This window comes from Schistocerca cancellata, chromosome 2 (assembly GCF_023864275.1).
Source record: "Schistocerca cancellata isolate TAMUIC-IGC-003103 chromosome 2, iqSchCanc2.1, whole genome shotgun sequence".
NCBI lineage: Eukaryota > Metazoa > Arthropoda > Insecta > Orthoptera > Acrididae > Schistocerca > Schistocerca cancellata.
This window is the reverse complement of record NC_064627.1, coordinates 833,324,530-833,348,750: the sequence shown is the minus strand read 5'-3', so window position 1 is coordinate 833,348,750 and position 24,221 is coordinate 833,324,530. Positions and strand designations below refer to the sequence as shown.

The following is a 24,221-nucleotide window of genomic DNA, read 5'->3' as shown; positions in this document are numbered from 1 at the left end:
CCAATTTTTTTCTTATTCACACAGTTCTCGAATTAAAACCATACCACAAAAGAATCTTATCGCCTGAAATTCAAGTAAGGAACAAAATACGTAAAACGAATTGTGTAACCACGCTGAAGAAGAAAATGAAGCAAGCCAAAAGTGAAAACATTAACTACAGAAAAAAAGCGGTAGAATGTGTTAAATAATAAATGTCGTGTGACTAGGGCCTCCCGTAGCGTAGAATGTATTAAAACTATATAGCAGGTGGCCTGGACTGGTTGATCGCAAGAATAAAAAAGGATATGCCAGCTACCCTGCAACACACTAAAATCTCAAGCCTAAAAACCCAAGGCACGTGAAACACAGATGGTGAAAAGACGAACGCGAAGTCGAGCAGACAGCACCAGAAGGAGCGAGGAGAGTTAAAATAGAGGCAGAATGAAACCCTGGGACAAAAGGCCACACGCCCACCCTTAGATTGAGTGATAAAAACTCCTCTAACAAAACTTAAAACCAGATCAGCCGTTGAGGCATTGTCACCTAACACCGTAGGTAGTACATCAGGAAGATTAAAAGACCGCCTCAGGGCCGGTAGATTGAGACAGTCCAACAAGACGTGGACTGCTGTCAATGGAGAGCCGCAGCGATATTGGGTGGGGCCTCGCGATGGAGGCGACCGTGAATCAGCCAGATACGGCTCGCATTTATGACCACACATTCGTTGTCTCCTTTATAGCAAGCAATTTATTTGACGTACTTCAGATGTGCCATTCTGTATTCCAGATGCCGAAACCTTTACGGCTTAAGCCGGATCGGAGATCAGTCTCCGGTGTGCTGATCTCCTGAGTCGGTTTACCGGTAGCCTGTTTGGCCAGCCTGTCAGCAAGTTCATTTCACAAGATTCCGATACGTCCTGGTGCCCAGATGGAGGCCACTTAACGTTCACTGTTTCCGAGGGCATAAACAGACTATTGGATAGTTCACGGTAAATGATACAGCCAAAACAGTTGCAGGATAAAGATTTATTAAAATTCTTGACCACGGTTTCGGTATATCTAAATATACCTTCATCAGACGTAAAATACAACTGTTTTCAGGATTTTAAATGAGATGTCCATTTATTTCAGCCATGTTTAAAATCTTCAAATATGTACCTGCCCAGGTTTCAAAGGCTGTTTCGAAGTACATGGACATCTCATTTAAAATCCTGAAAACAGGTGTATTTTACTTCTGATGAAGGTATATTTAGATATACCAAAACCGTGGTCAAGAATTTTGATACATCTTTATCCTGCAACTGTTTTGGCTGTCATTTGCCGTGAAGAATTTCAACAGTTGCTGTTTCAGCCATGTTTAAAATCTTGCTCTTGGATAGTCATTACCAAAGGATGGCGAGGGAAGCACTGGTTGAGAGCTTTTGGCTGCTTAAGGAGTCACTGCAGATGAGGAGGGACTCACCTGTACAGGAATGGATATGCTCAAGGGCGAGAGATGGCTACCAACCCTGCAGTGAAAAAGCCATCAGTGTAGAGTATTTCTGAGCCCTGGACCGCGCCGAGAATAGAGAAAAATGGCGGCGGACGGCCTCTGGAGGAACTGAGTCTTTTGGGCCTTGCGATAGGTCCAGACGAAGCTGTGGCTGAGGTGTGGACCATGAATGTGCACGTGAGTGGACCCGGAGGAAAGATGGTAGAGGGAAAGACAAGTTCAGTGAGAATTTTAATTCCACTCCTGAGCCTTTCACTTCCGTCATTTATTTTCCCTAGTTCACCTAAATCAATCCAGGCGAATACCAGGATGGTTGCTTTGAATAAGCCATGGACCGTTTTCTCTCTATTCTTGTACAAATGTGCAGTGAAATAATTAAAATATATAGTAGAATAAGTAATAACAATGATACTACGTAAGTCTTATTCATGCTTGTATAGTTATGGGCAAACAAGAAAAAATGAAAATGCCTAAGAGAACGTCAACGACGTGATGTTCTTATTCATTCCACCGTGTTTATATGGACGCGTGCATTTGCGCTAGTTACCCCTCTGGTTACTGAGAATATATTATGAAAGCCTCTAAACACAACCGTGTTTCCGTTCAGCCAAAACGTATGTAGTTCAATAGTTACCAATCATTTAGTACATCGCTTGAGAACAAGGCTACAATGAATGGAAAACCTGGAGAAGTATTAGGTAATTTCAAAAAGCTGGGATGACCTTACATAGACGGCAAACGGCTTGCAATGACTGTTCTGCTAACTAATGACACAGATGTCACCTTTGTACACCGGTGATCCCCTCATCGAAGTGCTAGTAATCGATAACCCGGCATATATGACACTGGGAGCAAATGACTGACAGGCTATCACGCTGCTTTCCGTTCCATGCGTATGACATCACAGCACGTACGGGGGAGAACAATAGGGCGCAATTAACACGCCGGTCACAGGTGGGGACAGGCAGCAGCGTCCAATCACACAACAGTACTATAACACAATTTTCAATGTAGTATGCAGCCTCCTTATGCTGAAAGCGGTAGGAAATGGTTGGTGAATATCATTATGTTCTATTATCAATCACAAAAATCTCCTTGTACAAAATTAAAGTTTTGGTTTGTAAACAGACAGAAATTCTAGCTAAATAAGACAAGAAAGTTCTGTGTCACGCGTGGATAAACAGTGCGCGCGCGCACCCTAAACTTCAAGGGAAAAGAACACATTTCGTCGTGAGCTACCCATTTTATAAATTCTTCTGGTCATTTTAAGTGACGGCAACTACATTTTTAAGGGAAACTAGTTTTACACGTTTGCTGAGGCAGGCCTGGAACATAAATGGAGCGTCCATTTAGAAACAAAACTAACAGTCGTCCCGTGGTAATCAAAGTTCACCTGCACGAATGGCCTAGTCTCAATTTAACAGAACAAATCATGCACACGACTTAAAGATTTTCTCAAAGACTTCGAAAAAGTTCGAGGAGCAACCATGGCATTTTCATGGCTTATTTTCACTTGAAACCATTAGAAATTGCATCCATGGAGTTTTATCTGCCTCCTCACCCATATGGGAAGTGAGGAGTGGTCACGTCATTAATGCTCATCGCCACTCCCGTTAAAATATAAAGTACACATGTGAAATATGATGCATCGAAGCACAGATAGAACACGCAAAGCGTAGGGGAAGCTGATTTTGCAGAAAGTTATTCGTAATATCCAAATGACTACTGCTCAGTGAGGTTGTGAAAGTATTTTGTATCCAATTACAAACGAATTAGATAACGGCTCGCTTATTAACATAAATACAGTAAGTACGGATGAGTTTTCGTCACGCAGACTGTCAGATGGTAACGTAGAAATGTACCCCGTAGTATCGGTAAACAACAGTCAGACAATCTCAACAATTCTGCGGGTTACTTTCCTTGTTTGTGAAAACGAAAGGTGCTAGAAAAAATATTTTTCAAAAATGATTCAAATGGCTCTGAGCACTATGGGACTTAACATCTGAGGTCATCAGTGACCTAGAACTTAGAACTACTTAAACCTAACCAACCTAAGGACATCACACACATCTATATCCGAGGCAGGATTCGAACCTGCGAGTTCCGGACTGCAGCGCCTAGAACCGCTCGGCCACATCGGCCGGCAATTATTTTTCATTATGGTCCTAGACATTTCAATGCTAGCTATTCGTGCGAACTAGTTTTGAAAGAAACTTTGTGTTCTTTTCGCATTAAAATAAAAAACTTAGGTATATGGCTTACTGCTTTGTTGATGACATCTAATACAAAACCTAAATTCAAATTGTGAAATACACAGTGAGGTGACGAAAGTCATGGGAAAGCGATATGCATATATACAGAGCGGTAGTACTGCGTAACAGCCGGCAGCTGTGGCCGAGCGGTTCCAGGCGCTTCAGTCCGGAATCGCGCTGCTGCTACGGTCACAGGTTCGAATCCTGTCTCGGGAATGGATGTGTGTGCTGTCCTTAGGTTAGTTAGTTTTAAGTAGTTCTAAGTCCAGGGGACTGATGACCTCAGGTGTTAAGTCCCATAGTGCTTAGAACCATTTCTTATTGCGTAACAACGTAGAGAACAGCAGTGCATTGGTAGAGTAGTCGTTTGTACTGAGGTGATTCACGTGAAAAGGTTCCAGACGCGATTATGGCCGCACGACGGGAACTAACAGACTACGCAGAATGGTAGTCGGAGCTACACGCAAAGGACATTCCATTTCGGAAATCGTTAGGGAATTCAATACTCCGAGATCTACAGTGTCAAGAGTGTGCTGCAAAATACCAAATTACAGGCATTACCTGTCACAACGGATAACGCGACCTGTATTTAACGACCGAAAGCAGCGGCGTTCGCGTAGAGTTGTCAGTGCTAACAGACAAGCAACAATAAGTGAAATAACCGCGAAAATCAATTTGCCACGTATCCGTTAGGACTGTGCGGTGAATAATGGGCTATGGCTGCTGACGACCGACGCGAGTGCCTTTGCTAACAGCACGACATCGTCTGCACCGCCTATCTTCAGCTAGTAACCGTATCGATTGGACCCTCGACGAATGGAAAACCGTGGCCTGGTCAGATGATTCCCGATTTCAGTTAACAAGAGCTGATGACAGGGTTCGAGCGTGTCGCAAACCCCACGAAGCCACAGACCCAAGTTGTCAACAAGACACTGTGCAAGCTGGTGTGGACTGTGTTTACACTGAATAGACTGGGTCCATCTGAACCGATCATTGACTGGAAATGGTTGTGCTGGACTACTTTGAGACCATTTTAATGGACTTCATCTTCCCAAACAACGATGGAACTTTTATAGATGACAATGCGTCATGTCACAGGGTCACAACTGTTCGCGATTGGTCTGAAGAACATTATGGACAATTCGAGCGAAAGATTTGGCCACGCAGATCGCCAGACATTAGCCCAATGGAACATTTATGGGACACAGAAGTCAGTTCGTACACAAAATCCTGCATCGGCAATACCTTTGCAATTATGGACGTCTATAGAGGCAGCATAGCTCATTATTTCTGGAGACGACTTTCAACGAAGTTGTTGCACTATGCCGGGTAAGAGGTGGTCCTACACAATATTAGCAGGTATTCCACGATTTTTGTCACCTGTGGGTAAGCTGGGCAGAACGTAGGTAGCAACCTTTCTGAAGCAAGCAGGCGGCAGAATCTTCCTATTTAGGTAAACTAAATAAAACTTGACCCAAATGGTTATCTGATACTCACTCCTTACCAGCAACCAACTGGTAGTCGTTGAGTACACTACCTTGCTCAGCCGAATAGGAAGTCACTTTTCACGCATTGTTATGGATAATTCAGTTCGCTTTTTGATGCACACAGGTCAAGCTAAATGTCATACATTAACAGCTATATAAAATTAATAAACGATGCAAATTAAAAAATCAATCTAAGAATGCGTCAAATGGACATTTCCATTCTATACGCGTCATCGGCCACGGTGCAGGTTCATTATATTTAACGATTCAGAAATATTGAAATTACATAGGGGCTGTATACGATGTAATTCTGAAAAAAATCGTTTAATAGCGATAGTTATAAAACTATGAAGTGATTTTTGCTTTGTTTCTCTGCCTGTTTTAACAGAAATCCCGTAAACGACAACGGCACGAATTTAGAAACTGTTCTTGATGTCTACCGATCAGAACCAGGATGGCAGGGCATTTGAATTTCCCCCTTACACTGGTCGAGAATTTGCGGATCCAAAGTATCTACCTGCTGACACTGACCTGAGGCAAGAGATTTACTATGACTGCTTGAATATAGTGATACTGGATGGAAGTCTCTTCACCTCAGTAATTGCGACTGATAAGCTTAAGGGAAATAATATATACGGATGAGACGCACTCTCGGTCACAGAACCAGAGCAGGATGTGGATCATGCACTCTTCTGGCAAGAATATGGATATATTGCCGTCTCGCACCATAAAAAATGAATACACTGGCTGCAGCGTACGATCACTAGCACGATGTGGGGGCTGTAAAAGTCCCACGATGCTATAACAAAATGAAACTTATGTGAAGCGCCGGAAGTTCAAGCTACTCGACCAAAACTGTCTTGGGCTCCGTCATTTCAAAAGTTATTATGGTAGGATACCCTTCGTATACCCGTGAGAATGTGTGATAGAGCGTACGTACCATAGACTGCATTATTTACACTCTTATAGAAAAATGCTAACGTACCGATTTTTACATCCTCCTCAAAAGAAGAAAAAACCTATCATCCTATTTAATCCCATTATAAAATCCATGATCTCCAAACTTCCACACGTAACATCATTGGATACGTATATACACAGATGCAACTTTCACAGCAAATATGCAAAGCATATTAAGCGTTTTTTTTTTGTTTTTGGCCAAACATCAAAAACTTATTACGTATAATATGCAAACATGTACTTGGTATCACAATTCATGAAACGGGGCAAAATTTATTTTTATACAAAATTGTTGGCTTTGTCAACAATAACAATGCAAGATTGTGTGGAAAATATCCTTGAGACATTATTGCCGCTCGAGTGGCAATATCCACTGGGCTTCATAGAACTGGCGTGGCCTTTGCAGAATTCTTTCTAAGTCTCATTTACTTTTAATACTCGTAAAAAATATTAACAGAAGATATTGGAAAATCTAAATTTTTCTATAGTTCGGAAAAAACCGCTCAAAAGCAATACAATAATAAAGCTACCCAAGAAAGCTTAAACCTAGCCAAAAGGTGTTTTGGGCGAGTCCAACGATGCATCACAACTAACGAGTGTAAAAAAACCATTTCAGGTGATTCCTGTGTCAAAGTTAACCTGAACAATGCACTATACTAATAACTTAGGTTACTGAATTCTTAGCAAACCTTTTATTACGCGTGCTACAGGAATTTTACTCAGCTTTTTATTCACATGTTGTATGTATTGTTTCTGATTGTGCGCGTAAGTTCGCAATTTAATTGACCAGTTATTACAGTACAGCGATAATTACGATGTCCCTATTCATTATGCCCAAATAAAGAACTTATATACTTTGTTGCAATGCATGTAATTAATAACTGCTCTCCTAGTTTACTAATTGGTGTTACACAAATGAATATGAAATTTTGTTGCAGTACACGAAGGCTTATTTTGTGACAAATCTTAAATGAGGTAAGAACAGCATCGCAAATTGAACAGAGCTAATTACGGGCTTAAAAGCGTGTTCATGTGAATTTAACAAAACTTCGTTATGTCATGCTCATATATGGTAATACAACGCATATAATAGAGGCAAACGTACAGTCACATTACTTAAGTGTTCTTACCATTGATGAAATCTCCCACATTCTTCTGTACAAACTTGACAAAGCGTGAACGCGCAGCTGCCGGCAAAACAAGCTGTTAATATTTATAATAGCTGGTTAATTGCAAAATGATCAAAAAAGTATGATTTTGGATGTTACCTGTTGGAATTTGCCGCGTCTGGGTGGAGGATTAACAAACTACAATTTCTTCGCAGACTGTTGTTATATCGCGTAACTTACAGTTACTATTCGAACACTTCCACCTTAACCCTTCCTCGTCACTTGCCAAGTTGAGAGTGAGGACGACTCTGGTTATTGTTCAAGCCCTCAACACGCAGCGCTGTACAGCGATCAAGCCAGAAACTAATAGTAAACAAAACAATAGCAACAAGCGAGACCGAATTCGTATGGGAAGAGTGCTGCAGCGATGGACATAGGAGAACTACTATCATACAAGGTTATATTACTGTAATAATATTTGTTTCCGTCTTTTTTTGCTTGATAATTTCATGTAGCTTTTAGCGTTGTGATTTAAACTGTCTTCTACTTACAGACGCTTCGAAGTTGGAGGTTAGAGTTGGTGTACTTTGTAGGAGTAAACATTAGTTGAAAACATTCATTCCTTAGCGTAATAGGCTCGACCGAGTGGTTCCTGTGTGTTAGAATATTTAAAAGCAAACTTCCAACTGCAGCAACAAAATAAAAGTTTGGTATAAAACGAAAGCCGAAGTAGCCTAAATCTTTGTTTGATCTTGTTACAGTGAGTGAGGATTTGTTTCACTAAAGCAAGATAATAACAAATTTCTATAAACCTCATTTGTGTACAACAGTTTTAGTACTTCATATTATTAAAACATCAGTTCTAGATTAACGATACTCAATTGCTCATCAATATAATTTACCGGTTAATCTCTGCCTGTCATTATTCGTTGTAGGTTACGAGTAGAATTGAAGTGAAAACAAGGAAACTATAGACAATTTTTTTGTGAGTGTGCGTACTGCTAAGCGTTCAACATTACAGGTGTTACTACTTATTTTAATTTAGAACCAGTAAAGAAACTCAGCGGAACACATTTTCATTAACAAATAACAGCATTAAAAACGTAGTAATATATTCGCTTGTACTTACGAATTGTGGAAAGGACTGTTAAAAGAAAGGTGTGTAAAGTTTTTTTGATTAGACTAGTTGTATTAAAGTACTTAAAATGCGCAGAAAATGCATATCTCTCACATTACATATTGATGTTATTAATTCTATACACCAGTTAGTTCTTCTAAGAAATTGATTGACAAATGGACGATTTGGCCTTTTTTACTTGATCCATTGCTTTATGGGAAAATTGAGAGTACAACAGGTGTTGTGAAACCAAGCAGAATAAGCTAAATTTTGTAATTTGGTTTTCTCACCTCCACTGTCAACATTCACATTGTAAATAAAGGTAAGACTTACTAAATGCCCTCGCCTACATTACATGTTTCACAGATTGTGTGCAATAGGCCTACATCTTCATGATGTGCATCAAAATTCTTGCCAGAGATTTGAATATAATAGAGTACCACTTTTCTTAATGTATCTTGCAGTTTGTAATTCACAACGAAATTAGTGTTATACAAGAATTAAAAATTATCTTCGGGATATACAGGGTGCAACTAAATTCCTTATATAGACTGTGAGGACAGGTTCCTTACACCAAAACAAGAAAAAAAGTATAGTAAACATGAGCTTTAAAATGAATACTTTAAGAGCTGTGGGCACTTGTTCAATAGAAGAGACATGTTTAATAGTAGAGAAGATGAAAAAGTGCTCATAGTTGTTAGCCTGCATGCTTACTAGACTTTTTTTCGTCGTTTGGTCCATACCTCCTCCTCCCAAAATGTCTTTAAAAAACTGGCTCTGAGCACCATGGGACTTAACAGCTGAGGTCATCAGTCTTCTAAAACTTAAAACTACTTAAAGCTATGTCTGCCGCTCGTGGTCTCGCGGTAGCGTTCTCGCTTCCCGAGCACGGGGTCCCGGGTTCGATTCCCGGCGGGGTCAGGGATTTTCCCTGCATCGAGATGACTGGGTGTTTGTGTTGTCCTCATCATTTCATCATCATCCAGGAAAGTGGCGAAATTGGACTGAGCAAAGATTGAGTAATTGTACGGGCGCTGATAACCACGCAGTTGAGCGCCCCACAAACCAAACATCATCATCATTAGCTTTAGCTAACTAACAAGGACATCATGCACATCCATGCCCGAGGCAGGATTCGAACCTGTCACCGTAGCAGTAGGGCGGTTCCAGACTGAAGCACCTAGAACCGCTCGGCCACTGCGGCCGGCCCCAAAATGTGTAAACCACAGCACTTGCAGTAGAAGAGATGTTTCACATTATTAAAGATGAAGTGGTACTCCTATATCTCAAGATATGTGTTTTGAAGCATACGTTTTCTAGACATGTTTTTCATGCTTTGGTGTAAGGAACCTGACCGCAGAGTCTGTAAAGGGTCATTTGACCATAAGATAGCAGTGTTGCTGAGCTAACTCCACTGTGCAGAAAATATGAATTTCCAGACAAAACAGTGCTACTTATAACAACCATTTGTGCCAGCAGTGATGGAGGCAACAAGCAAATTCTGTTTGGTATTATTCCATTTTTGTCCAGATAAAATGTAAGAGAATTTGGCATTTATCATCAAATGTCAACCATGTTAGAGAAACATAATTCAAATCTAGTAAAATGTTCAAGTGGTGTACCCAGTTTTGGAGGGGCTAATGTAGTGCAGTAGATTTTTGTTCTATGGTATAGGAGTCCATTATTGATGTTAAAACAAATTCTTATGTGAATATGTTTTTAAAGGAGATGGTGTTATCAGAAACTGCGCACTAAATTGGTACCCTAACACGTGCATAATGAGTAGAATGCCTTACACATAGGAATGTGCCAGGAATATCTGGTTCAGTATCAGGACAAGAGAGGATTCTTTCTACATTTACATATATACTCCACAAGTGACCACTATTTGTCATTCCCTTTTTGTTCTACTCGCAAGTGGCATGAAGGAAAAACCTTTAATGAGCCTTAATATTTTTTATCGTGTCCTTGTGGTCCTCGTATGAAATTTAAGGTAGAGTTATTCTGCAATTAACCACATATGATGGTTCACTATATTTTCCCCGTAGTGTTTCGCAAAAACATTGGCTTCCCACCAGGGATTCACATTTGAGTTCATAAAGAATCTCCATAATATTTGCATACTGATCAAACCTACCGGTAACAAATCTAGCAGCACACCTCTGAATTTCTTCAATGTCTTCGTTTAATATATCCTGGTGGGGATCACAAACACTAGAGCAGTCCTGAAGAATGGATTGCACGAATGTTTTGTATGTGGACTTATTTGTAGAGGAGGTACACTTTCCTAAAATTCTTCCAATAAAACAAAGCCAACTAGTCACCTCCCATACTACTGACCTTATGCACTTGTTACATTTCATGTTGCTTCGCAACATCCTCCTGGGTGCGTATTTTTCCATCAATTGTGCAGTATCGCTTTCTATGCTGATGATGATAATGGACTTGTTTGCTTGGTTGCACCTGATATCCAGCACGGTAGCCAGGCTGTTGTGGTGGTGCCGCCATGTACCCTGTTGGTTGTAGCCCCCTAACCACACAGGGATCGCTCTGCTGTTGCCTGCACCTTTAAGTCCCCACGTATACCGAAGAGTGGATGCCCGTCATCCTGGGACATCGGCACTCTCAGCAATGGCCATCCTTCCAGATGGCCTTTGCTGCAGATGGGTGGCGCCCATGGGGAGGGCCCGTGGTCGGTGTGTGTGGCATCAGGGCGGATGACACACAATGAAACATAGTATGTCATCTCTTGCTGGTGGTCAAACACTAGTAGTCTCAAAGCATTCACGGCCTCAATTCAACGGACAGAAATACAACCCCAAATCATTGCACTCCGTGGCCACACCATGGGAGGAACGTCAGGCTTAATGATGGCAGCTGCTCTTATTTGCCCTGGTACCTTGTATGTTTGAGAGCTGATGGGGAATCTTTCATGATGATGAAGCCTCAGTTTTTTGTTGAGCATTTAGAGGACTTGTTTGGGGAGGTGGAGGGCTTGTCCAAAATGAGATCTGGGTCAATCTTGATCAAATCAGCATCCTCTGTCCAGTCACGGGTGTTACTCACTTGTGACAAGCTGGGGGTGGTTCTGTAACCATCATGCCCCATGAGAGCTTAAATATGGTCCATTGTATCATGTTTCACAGGGTCCTTCTTTTGCAGTCTGACGATGAGCTGCACATCAATTAAGAGTAGCGAGGTGTACATTTCATTTGCCATGTCCACCGGGACCCGAGGGATAATAAGGTTGCCACCAGTGCCTTCATCTTGGCCTCAGAGGGTGATACATTACCTAAGAAGATCAAGGTGATGGTCTACCACTGTGATGTAAAGCCCTATATCCCTTCCCCAATGCGTTGCTTTAAATGCTGGAAGTTTGGCCATATGTCTTCCCACTGTACTTCCAGTGTCACGTGTCGAGATTGCGGACGCCCATCACATCCCAATACTCCATGTAACCCGCCTCCCATCTGTGTCAACTGTGGAGAGCACCATTCACCTTGCTTGCTTGACTGCAGAAAGAAAGGAAAATCATGGAGTACAAGACCCTGGACCGACTGACCTACACTGATGCTAAGAGGAAATTTGAACGCCTACATCCTGTACATAAGACATCGTCTTACGCCGTTGCTGCAACTGTTCTAGCCCTATCAGCTCCGCCAAATCCAGTCACCTCTCAGAGCCGGAAGACTACACCTGCCCCCTTGATGGTGAGGGGCACTTCCCCTCCTTGTTGCTCCTGCACCACCTATTTCAGCAGCAACCCCCCCTCCCCCCACCTCAACCAACCATCATGGATATCAGTCCCCACTTCTGCGCTGGAGAAGCGTAAGTCTTCTTCGGCTCCTCTCGCTAGGAATGGGTCCCTTGGGCTCACTCTCTTCCCAGGTTTCTGCTAGTGGGAAATATGACACTTTCCAGTGGCTGAAGAGCCCAAAAGCAGCTGATCGTAGGGTTTCACACTCATCCTCAGTCCTGGAGACTGAATCAGTGAAGTCCTCCCAGCCAGGGAAACCAAGGAAGAAGATCCCCAAGACCAAGGGAATTGCGGTGGCACTCACACCACCGCTACCTACAAGCTCTGCATCTATGGATGAGGTGGAGATTCTGGCATCCGCTGAGGACCTAGATCTCACCGTAGCCTCAGAAACAATGGATATAGACTACTCAGGCAATAAGTCGGTGGCAGCAGGTGACCCTGAGGCGTATACTGCCTCATTGAATGTTCCTTGCCTTCCCGGTCTGCCCCCCTGTGGGTTCGGGGCTTATAATAGGCCTGCGGTATTCCTGCCTGTCGTAAGAGGCGACTAAAAGGAGTCTCCAACGTTTCAGCCTGAATGTGATGGTCCCCTAAGGGGTTTGACCACTACATTTCAAAATTTTCTGTTAGTGCATACCATTTGGGGAAGGACGCCTTACGTGGTGCATCATAAATCCATCTTGCCCTAAGATCTGGCACATTCGATATTGTCCTGGAGTTGGACTTACACCGAGCTTCCGCCCACATCGGCTGCAGTGTGTTCCGGGTCTCAGCATACATTCCCTCTATTGTGCACTTCCGTCTTTGCTCCCTATATAAATGGATATTCGACACCCGACATCCAGCACAGTAGCCAGTCCGTTGTGGTGGGGTCATCATGTACTCTCTTGGTCGTATCCCCCTGACTACACAGGGATTGCACTGCTGATGGCTGAGCTGCTACCTCCCCATGTATCCCAAGGAGTAGATGCCTATCTCTCCAGGGCATCAGGACTCCCGGCAAAGGCCATCCTGCCAGGTGGTCTTTGCTGTGGCTGCGTGGCGCCCGTGGGGAGAGCCCCTTGTCGGAGTGGGTGGCATCAGGGCGGATGACCCACCCGCAGTGAAGTGTGGTACATCATCTCTCGCTTGTGGGCCTCCACCAGCAGTCTCTAAGCAGTCGAGGTCTAACTTCAATGGCAAGAAGTACGATCCGAGATCATTTCCCTCCCTGGCCACTCCATTGGAGGAACGTATGGCTAAAGAAGGCAGTGAAGTTTATTCACCCCGGTACCTCGTCTGTACGCGAGTTGATGGTGAATCATTTATGTCGACAAATCCTCAGTTTTTTGTGGAGCATTTAGAGGACAAGTTCGGGGAGGTGCAGGGCTTGTTCAAAATGCGCTCTGGGTCGGCTCTAATCAAAACAGCATCCTCTGCCCAGTCACGGAGGTTGCTTGCTTGCGACAAGTTGGGGGATGTTTCAGTTACCATCATGTCCCATCAGAGTTTAAACATGGTCCAGGGTACTATATTCCACAGAGATCTTCTTCTGCAGTTAGATGATGAACTACGCACAAACTTAGAATGATGATGTGTTCACTTCGTCCGGCGCGTCCATCGGGGTCCGAGGGATAATCAGGTAGCCACCGGTGCCTTCATCTTGGCCTTCGAGGTTGACGCCTTATCCGAAAAGGTCAAGCTGATGGTTTACTGCTGGGATTGAAGCCATATATCCCTCCTCCAATGCTGTATTTTAAATGCTGGAAGTTTGGGCATATTTCATCTCGCATCCCAATACTCCATGTGCCCCACCTCCCATCTGTGTTAACTGCGGGGACACCATTCCTCTTGTCCGGACTGTAGGATTTTCCAGAAAGAACGGAAGATAATGGGATATAAGACCCTGGACCGCCTGACCTACACTGAGTCTAAGCAGAAATATGAGAGACTCCATCCTGTGCCAATGACCTCCACCTAAGCCACCGCTGTGACAACAGTTCTACCGTCTCCTGTTTCGTCGTGTTCAGTTAGCTCTCTGATCTGTCAGAATCCACCTGCCCCCTTGACGGTGGGGGGCACTTCACTCCCTGTCGCTCCTGCTCCATCTACACTCCTGGAAATGGAAAAAAGAACACATTGACACCGGTGTGTCAGACCCACCATACTTGCTCCGGACACTGCGAGAAGGCTGTACAAGCAATGATCACACGCACGGCACAGCGGACACACCAGAAACCGCGGTGTTGGCCGTCGAATGGCGCTAGCTGCGCAGCATTTGTGCACCGCCGCCGTCAGTGTCAGCCAGTTTGCCGTGGCATACGGAGCTCCATCGCAGTCTTTAACACTGGTAGCATGCCGCAACAGCGTGGACGTGAACCGTATGTGCAGTTGATGGACTTTGAGCGAGGGCGTATAGTGGGCATGCGGGAGGCCGGGTGGACGTACCGCCGAATGGCTCAACACGTGGGGCGTGAGGTCTCCACAGTACATCGATGTTGTCGCCAGTGGTCGGCGGAAGGTGCACGTGCCCGTCGACCTGGGACCGGACCGCAGCGACGCACGGATGCACGCCAAGACCATAGGATCCTACGCAGTGCCGTAGGGGACCGCACCGCCACTTCCCAGCAAATTAGGGACACTGTTGCTCCTGGGGTATCGGCGAGGACCATTCGCAACCGTCTCCATGAAGCTGGGCTACAGTCTCGCACACCGTTAGGCCGTCTTCCGCTCACGCCCCAACATCGTGCAGCCCGCCTCCAGTGGTGTCGCGACAGGCGTGAATGGAGGGACGAATGGAGACGTGTCGTCTTCAGCGATGAGAGTCGCTTCTGCCTTGGTGCCAATGATGGTCGTATGCGTGTTTGGCGCCGTGCAGGTGAGCGCCACAATCAGGACTGCATACGACCGAGGCACACAGGACCAACACCCGGCATCATGGTGTGGGGAGCAATCTCCTACACTGGCCGTACACCACTGGTGATCGTCGAGGGGACACTGAATAGTGCACGGTACATCCAAACCGTCATCGAAGCCATCGTTCTACCATTCCTAGACCGGCAAGGGAACTTGCTGTTCCAACAGGACAATGCACGTCCGCATGTATCCCGTGCCACCCAACGTGCTCTAGAAGGTGTAAGTCAACTACCCTGGCCAGCAAGATCTCCGGATCTGTCCGCCATTGAGCATGTTTGGGACTGGATGAAGCGTCGTCTCACGCGGTCTGCACGTCCAGCACGAACGCTGGTCCAACTGAGGCACCAGGTGGAAATGGCATGGCAAGCCGTTCCACAGGACTACATCCAGCATCTCTACGATCGTCTCCATGGGAGAATAGCAGCCTGCATTGCTGCGAAAGGTGGATATACACTGTACTAGTGCCGACATTGTGCATGCTCTGTTGCCTGTGTCTATGTGCCTGTGGTTCTGTCAGTGTGATCATGTGATGTATCTGACCCCAGGAATGTGTCAATAAAGTTTACCCTTCCTGGGACAATGAATTCACGGTGTTCTTATTTCAATTTCCAGGAGTGTACTTCAGGAGCAACACCCCCACAACCATCAGGGACATCAGTTCTCACTTGCCAGCTGGAGAAGTATAAGTCTTCTTCGCCTCCTCTCACCAGGAAGGGGTCCCTTGGGGCCCTCCCTTCCCATGTTCTGACCAGTGGAAAAGTGGACACCCGTCAGTGGCTGAAGCAACCACAGGTCGCTGGTCGTAGGGCTTCACGGTCCTTGTCTGTCCCTGAGACTGACACAGTGAAGCCCTCCCAGCTAGAACCACCGAAGGCACAGTGCGAAAAGCAGAGAAAGAAAAAGGCTCCCAAGAATCGAGACATTGCAGTGGCTCCCATCCCACCACTTCCTACAAGCTCAGCATCTGAGGATGGGGTAGAGATTCTGGCGTCCGCTGAGGACCTAGATCTCGCCGAACCCTCGGACGCAATGGATGTCACTTGCACGGGTACTCAATCGGTGGCTGCAAGTGACCCAGTGGCGTAATTTGCCTCCATGGTCCCCTCACGCCTTTCTCCGCCATAGACAATGTCATCCTCCAGTGGAACTGGAGCGGTTTTTTTCACCATCTTGCTGAGCTCAGACAACTTCTCAGCCTTCAGTCTTTCCTCTGCATTGCTCTTCAAGAAACTTTGTTTGCAGCAATGCAAACCCCCGCTCTCTGTGGCTGTCGCTGTTCGGGTGTGGATGCCTCAGGCTGTTACTGTCTGCAGTCTGTATCTTTCACCTGGTGGCGTCTGCATCTACGTCCTTCACTCCCCTCACAGCGAGTCTGTCCCTCTACAAACATGTTTAGAGGCTGTCACTGTTCGGGTGTGGATGCCTCAGGCTGTTACTATCTGCGGTCTGTATCTTCCACCGGATGGTGATGTCCTGCGGCATGTCCTGGCTGCACTGATAGCCCAATTGCTGCCACCTTTTCTGTTACTGGGTGACTTCAACGCCCATAACCCTCTGTGGAGTGGATCAGTGGCAACAGGCCAAGGCAGCACCGTTGAGCATGTATTGGCACAGCTCGACCTCTCCCTTTTAAATGATGGTGCCTCCACACATTTCAGTGTGGCACATGGCACGTACTCAGCAGTCGACCTTTTCTATCTGCAGCCCTAGCCTCTTACTGTCTGTCCATTGGAGTGTGCATGACGACTTGTGCGGTAGCGACCACTTTCTGATCTTTCTGTCAGTGCCACAGTGTCACTCTTCTGGGCACCCCTGCAGATGGGCTGCGAATAAGGCTGACTGGATCTTGTTCTCCTCCATTGCCACTGTTGCACCTCTTTCCAATGACGCCAGTGATGCGGTGGTTCACTCGGTCACCACCGGCATCATTACCAGTGCAGAATCTGCCATTCCCTGTTCTTCTGGGTCCCCTCGGCGGAGGACTGTGCCTTGGTGGTCGCCTGAGATCGCTGTGGTGATTAAAGATCGCAGGTGGGCACTCCAGCGTCACAAGCAGCATCCCTCATTAGAACGCCTAATCGAATTTAAACGGCCCCGTGTGTGGGCCTGCCGCATCATTTGCCAACACAAGCAGGAGTTCTGGGAAAGATATGTCTCTACCTCTCCATCGCAGGTTTGGGCCAAGATTCGGCGACTCTATGGCTATCGGACCCCCGTCAGTGTTCCTGCGCTATCACTGAATGTTGCAGTCTGTACTAAATCTGACACCATTGCAAACCACTTAGCAGAGCATTTTGCTCAGTGTTCTGCTTCTGCGAATTACCCGCTGGCCTTCCGCTCCCTGGAAGAGGAGTTGGAGCATCAGAGCATTTTCTTTCACCCGCGCCACCCTGAATCGTACAATGTTCCGTTCAGAGAGTGGGAATTCCAAAGTGCCCTAGCTGCTTGCCCTGATACGGCTCCTGGGCCTGATCACATCCACTGTCAGATGCTCAAACGCCTCTCGGTGTACTGCCAGCGGCGCCTCCTAGACCTTTACAACCGTATCTGGGTTGAGGGTGAGTTCCCATCGCAGTGGCGGGAAAGCATCGTAATCCCCATTCTGAAACCTGGTAATAACCCACTGGAGGCGGACAGCTACCGCCCCATTAGCCTCACCAACGTTTTTTGCAAGTTGCTCGAACGCATGGTGAGCCGTCGGTTGAATTGGCTCCTTGAGTCTCGGAACCTCCTGGCTCCGTCCCAGGGCGGTTTTCGCCACGGACGATCCACCATCGAGAACTTGGTGTACCTGGAGTCTGTCATTCGGTCAGCCTTTTCCCGGCGACATCACCTCATCGCCGTCTTTTTCAATCTCACAAAGGTCTACAATATGACTTGGCGACACCACATTCTCACTACTCTGCATGAGTGGGGTCTTCGGGGACCACTCCCGATTTTTATACAGAACGTTTTATCCTATCGCACTTTCCGAGTTCGCGTTGGTGCTTCTCATGGTGCTCCCCATACACAAGAGGATGGGGTCCCGCAATGCTCTGTCCTGAGCGTCACTCTTTCTAATTGCCATCAATGGTCTTGCGCTCTCAGTAGGATCGTCAGTCTCTCCCCTCCTCTATGCTGATGATTTTTGTATTTCTTTCTGGTCCTCTTCTACTGTTGTAGCTGAACGCCGTCTGTAGGGAGCTATATGGAATACGCAGTCATGGGCCATCAACCATGGCTTCCGGTTTTCGGCTGCCGAAACTTGTGTGATGCACTTCTGTCGCCGCCGTACCGTCCACCCCCACCCTGAACTTTACCTCGATGACCAACTACTAGACGTAGTGGAGACTTACCGCTTCCTGGGACTGGTCTTCGATGCCCGCTTAAGTTGGCTTCCCCATATTCGTCAGCTTAAAGACAAGTGCTGGCGGCATCTCAATCTCCTTTGGTGCCTGAGCCACACCGAATGGGGTGCTGATCATCGTACACTGTTGTGGCTGTACCAAGTGGTTGTGCAGTCCCGTGTTGATTACGGAAGCGTGGTGTATGGTTCAGCCACCCCTTCTGTACTGCATCTACTAGACCCTGTCCACCACTGTGGAGTTCACCTCGCTATGGGAGCCTTTCGATCTAGCCCTGTGAACAGCCTCCTTGTGGAGGCGGGTGTCCCTCCATTGCGGCTCCGACGGCAACTATTGCTCGCAAACTATGCCGCGCGTGTCCATAGTTCACCTCGCCACCCAAATTACAGTCTTCTTTTCCCCACCACGGCGGTCCATCTCCCACAACGGCAGCTCAGAATTGGAAATCCCTTAGCTGTCTGTGTCCGGTCACTTCTTCATGACCTTGACGCTTCCCCCCTAACGCCTTTCCTGCAGGCTCGTTTCCATACCCCTCCATGGTCTATGCCTTGGCCGCGGCTTCAGCTGGACCTATTGCTTGGCCCCAAAGGCTCAGTCCCACCTGAGATCCTCTGCCGGAACTTCCTCTCTGTTCTTGGTGAGTTTGGGGGCTCAGACGTCATCTACACTGATGGCTCCCTGGTCGACGGTCTTGTTGGCTTTGCTTATGGCTCACGTTGACTATACAGAACAATGCTCCTTGCTGGTTGGCTGCAGTGTATTCACTGCAGAGCCGGTTGCCATCTATCACGCTGTTGAATATAACTGCTCCTGCTCTGGTGAGTCCTATGTCATTTGTAGTGACTCCTTAAGCAGCCTACAAGCCCTCGACCAGTGTTTCCCCAGGCATCCCTTGGTATTATTCATCCAGGAGTCTCTTTATGCCCTCTACAGGAGTGGACGCTCAGTGACCTCCATTTGGACCACAGGCCATGTTGGGATACCAGGCAGTGAACATGTTGACCGCCTGGCCAAACAGGCCACCAGTAAACCATCTCTGGACGTGGCCTCCCGGAGACCGATTTGCAAGCAGTCTTACGCCGCAAATATTTCGAGATTTGAGACACTGAATGGCGCAACCTGACCACACCAAACAAACTTCGTCCTATCAAGGAGACAACGAATGTGTGGTGGTCATCCATGCGAGCCACTCGCAGGGACTCAGTTGTCCTTTGTCGGCTCCGCATTGGCCACACCCGCTTGACACACAGCTATTTACTGCGCCGTGAGGGCCCGCCTCTATGTTGCTGCGGGTCGGCTTTGACGGTGGTCCACATTTTGTTGGCCTGTCCCCTTTTAACTGTGCTCAGGCAGACATTTGCACTGCCTGATATGCGCCCTGCCCTTTTAACAGTGTGTTTTTTAGTGTGTTTCTGGGTGGTTGGCTTTTCCTTTTTTGTCTCTATGGTTGGCCAACCACTGTCACACTCTGTGTGATTTTAATTCCTTTTGTCTGGTCTCTGTCTAGTCTTTCTTGTCCTGTGTCTTCTCTTGTCGTCTCCATTGTTTGTTTTTATTTTGTGTGGGTGTTTGAAGTTTTTGGAAAAAGGGACCAATGAGCGTAGCAGTCTGGTCCCTTCAATCCCACAAATCAACCAACCAACCTTCCCAGTCTCACGATGATGTCATCCTCCAGTGGAATTACAGCGATTTTTACCACTACCTGGCAACTGTAGCTGAGCTATGGCAACTGTTAAGCTTTACACCTGCTTTCTGCTTTGCCTTCCAGGAAACCTGGTTCCTGAAAATCAGACCCCTACCCTCCGCAGCTATAAGGGATATTACAGGAACCGTAGCGACTATAATTGAGCGTCAGGTGGAGTTTGCGTTTATGTCCTAAACTCAATCTGTAGTGAAACTGTGCCCCTTCAAATCCGTCTTGAAGCTGTGGCTGTCAGAATGACAATGCAGGGAATAATTGTGTGCAATGTATATCTTCCTACGATGGTGCAGTACCCCTGAATGTGTTAGCTGCACTGATCAATCAACTCCCTAAACCTTTCCTACCTTTGGGAGACTTCAAAGCCCAGAACCCCTTGTGGGGTGGCACCGTGCTTACTGGTTGAGGCAGAGATGTCGAAACTTTACTGTCTCAGTTCGACCTCTGCCTCTTAAATACTGGGGCTGCCATACGTTTCAGTGTGGCTCATGGTAGTTACTCGGCCATTGATTTATCCATTTGCAGCCCAGGACTTCTCCCATCTATCTGCTGGAGAGCACATGACGACCTGTGTGGTAGTGACCACTTCCCCATCTTCCTGTCACTGACCCACCATCGAGCACACGGATGCCTACCCCAATGGGCTTTAAACAAGGCGGACTGGGAAACTTTCACCTCTGCTGTCACTGTTGTTCTCCCCCACAAGGGAACATCGATGTGATGGTTGAGCAGGTGACTACAACAATCATTTCTGTGGCAGAAAACAATCCCTCGTTCTTTAGGTTGCCCCCAGTGAAAGGCAGTCCCTTCGTGTTTACCGGAAGTCTCTGAACCAGTTATCAAGCGTAGGCGAGCTCTACAGTGGCATAAGCAGCACCCTTTCTCTGGAGCACCTCATAGCCTTTAAATGGTTTCATGGCTGTGTTCGCCAACTTACCAAACAACGGAAGCAGGAGTGTTGGGAGAGATACGTCTTGACTATTGGGTGCCATACGTCACCTTCCCAAGTCTGGGCAAGGATCAAACATGTTTTCGGGTACCAGACCCCAACAGGTGTTCCCGGTGTGAACGTAAATGACGCAATCGCGATTGCTGAGCACTTTGCTCAGCACTATGCTCGAGCCTCTGCATCAGAGAATTACCCCCAGCCTTTCGCACTCTCAAACGGCGGCTGGAAGGGAAAGTCCTCTCGTTCACTACACGCCACAGTGAATCCTATAATGCCCCATTTACAGAGTGGGAGCTCCTCAGTGCCCTTGCACATTGCCGGGACACTGCTCCTGGGCCAGATCGGGTCCACAGTCAGATGATTAAACATTTCTCACCCTACTACAAGCGACACCTCCTAGTCTTCTTTAACAAGATCTGGTGCGATGGCGTCTCTCCAATTCAATGGCGGGTAGAGCACCTTCATCTGGTGATCAAACCTGGTAAAAACCCGCTTGATGTGGGTAGCTATCAGCCCATCAGCCTCACCAACGTTCTTTGTAAGCTGCTGGAACATATGGTGTGTCGGCGGTTGGCTTCATGTCAGGGTGACTTCTGCCAGGGTCGCTCTACCACTGATAATCTTGTGTCCCTCGAATCTGCCATCCGAACAGCCTTTCCCAGACGCCAACACCTGGTTGCCGCCTTTTTTTATTTACAATAAGCGTACGACATGACCTGGCGACATCATATCCTTGCCACATTATACGAGTGGAGTCTCCAAGGCCCGCTCCCGATTTTTATGCAAAATTTCATGTCGCTTCATACTTTCCATGCCCAGATGACTTATGCATTTGTATTGCTCCACCAGTACTGGTGTTGCTGAACAGCACCTACAGGGAGCCATCCACAAGGCGCAGTCATGGGCCCTAGCCCACGGTTTCCAGTTTTTGGCTGCAGAGTCATGTGTTATGGACTTAACTTAATGACAATCCATTCACTGTAGTGGAGACGTACCAATTCTTAGGACTGGTTTTCAACACCCAATTGACTTGGCTTCCTCACCTTCGTCAACTTACGTGGAAGTGCTGCAGCACCTCAGTGCCCTCCACTGCCTGAGTAACACCAACTGGGGTGCAGATCGATGCTGCTGCAGCTCTACAAAACCCTTGTTCAATCCCACATTGACTATGGGAGTCTGGTTTATGGTTTGCCGCACCCTCAGCGTTGTGTTTACTTGACCCAGTGCACCACTGTGGCATTCGCCTAGTGACAGGAGCTTTTAGGACAAGTCCAGTGGCCAGTGTCCTGGTGGAGGCCGGAGTCCCTCCATTGCAGGTTTGGCTTGCACAATTGCTGGCCAGTTAAGTTGCACATGTTCATAGTTCTTCTGCACATCCAAATTACCATCTCCTTTTCGCACCCATGGCGGTTCATCTCCTGCATCAGTGGCATCAGGTCAGGGCTTCCAGTTGCAGTTCGTGTCCGATCCCTTCGTTCTGAACGGGAGTTCTTGCCTTTACCACCTATACTTGAGGTCCATTCACATACACCTCCATGGTGTACACCTAGGCTACGGCTTCGCCTGGACCTTTCAGATGGCCCAAAGGACTCAGTGAACCCTGCAGCTCTCCATTGCCACTTCCTTTCGATTCATGACATGTACCGAGGCCATGAAGTGGTTTACACTGACAGCTCGATGGCTATGATCACGTTGGCTTTGTGTATGTCCATGCTCGATGGCTGCAATGTTTTCACTGCCAAGCTGGTGGCTATATCTCGTGCTATTGAGACCATCCGTTCATGCCATGGGGAGTTGTTTCTTCTGTGTACTGACTTCTTGACCAGACTAGAAGCTGTCGAAGAGTGCTACCCTTGTCATCCTATGGCAGCGCCTATCCAGGAGTCCATCTATGCCCTGGAATGGTCCAGTCGTTCAGTGGTGTTTGTCTGGACCCCAGGTCACGTCGGAATCCCAGGCAACGAACTTGCTGACAGACTGGGCAAACAGGCTACGCGGAAACTACATATGGAGATGGGCTTCTCTGCAACTTAGCTGCGTTCAATGCTACGCTGCAATGTTTTGCGGCTTTGGGAGACGGAATGGCATAACCTCAGTATGCACAACAAACTGCGTGCCATTAAGGAGACTACAAATGTGTGGAAGACCTCCACGCGGACCTCTCACAGGGACTCTGTGGTTCTCTGTCGGCTCCGCATTGACCACGCTTGTGTGACACATGGCTGCCTCTTGTACCGTGATAATCCATCTCAGTGTCGGTGCTGCACCCGGCTGACAGTGGCTCATATCTTGGTGAGCTGTTCTCCTTTGGCTGCGACGGACTCTTCAGTTACCGGGCTCGTTGCCATTAATTTTAGCTGACAGTGCCACATTGGCTAATTTAGCTTTACGTTTTATACATGATGGTGGGTTTTATCATTCTATATAAGTTTTCGTGCATGTCCTTTGTCCCTTTGTGTTCTCCACTCTAAAGGCTGGATGTGTTAATGTGTCGCAGAGTGGGTAGCTTTTCCTTTTTATTCTCGTGGTTGGCCAGCCACGGCCGTCTGCTCTCTTGTTTTTATCCCTTCTACCTGTTTCTTGCTTCTCTCCGTGGGTTTTCTTTTCCTGTTTTGTCCATAGTAGTGTTGGTTGTCCTTCCGTTGTTCTTCTGGTTCTTCCATTCACCAAGGAAAGTATCGGTTTTGATTTTTTTATTTCATTATAAAACAGTTCTAAATTGATGTTTAGAGCTACGTAATTCAAATTCTCATAATGAAAATGAAACAAAAGAGTATTTTAGATCCTCAGAATTGTTCTAAATTGTATCTGTGTGATTACATTTCATACACCTGCAAGTGAAAGAAATTCAGTCCTACTGTACTCTGTTCATTCTGAGTTCCTACAATATACTGTATTGTTGCAAAGGTTGTTTTGTGTATGCTGCAGAAGTTTTGTTAGGAATCCCTTATTCCTTTTTATTCTCGTGGTTGGCCAGCCATGGTCATCTGCTCTCTTGTTTTTATCCCTTCTACCTGTTTCTTGCTTCTCTCCATGGTTTTTCTTTTCCTGTTTTGTCCATAGTAGTGTTGGTTGTCCTTCTGTTGTTCGTCTGGTTCTTCCATTCACCTGTTATTGTAGTTCCAATCTCTCACCATGTGATTTCCTTGTTTGTGGAGCCCACATTAGAAAGACATTCG

General features: G+C 46.6%; 2 protein-coding genes across 3 annotated transcripts in view; one reads left to right on the top strand and one right to left on the bottom strand.

The window, feature by feature from the left end:
- LOC126162735 (uncharacterized) overlaps positions 1–7,577 on the bottom strand; it is a 387,453-nt gene extending 379,876 nt beyond the window's left edge. For both annotated transcript variants that reach the window (XM_049919398.1, XM_049919399.1), the window contains exons 1-2: positions 7,438–7,577; positions 7,300–7,356 (exon numbers count right to left, since the gene is read on the bottom strand). The gene's annotated coding sequence lies outside the window, so the exon portion shown is untranslated. The remainder of the gene's footprint in view (positions 1–7,299; positions 7,357–7,437) is intronic.
- Positions 7,573–24,221, top strand: part of LOC126162733 (beta-catenin-like protein 1) — a 97,517-nt gene continuing 80,868 nt past the window's right edge. The window contains exon 1 of the mRNA XM_049919397.1: positions 7,573–7,735. Coding sequence (XP_049775354.1) covers positions 7,706–7,735 — 30 coding nt within the window. The 5' untranslated portion in view covers positions 7,573–7,705. The remainder of the gene's footprint in view (positions 7,736–24,221) is intronic.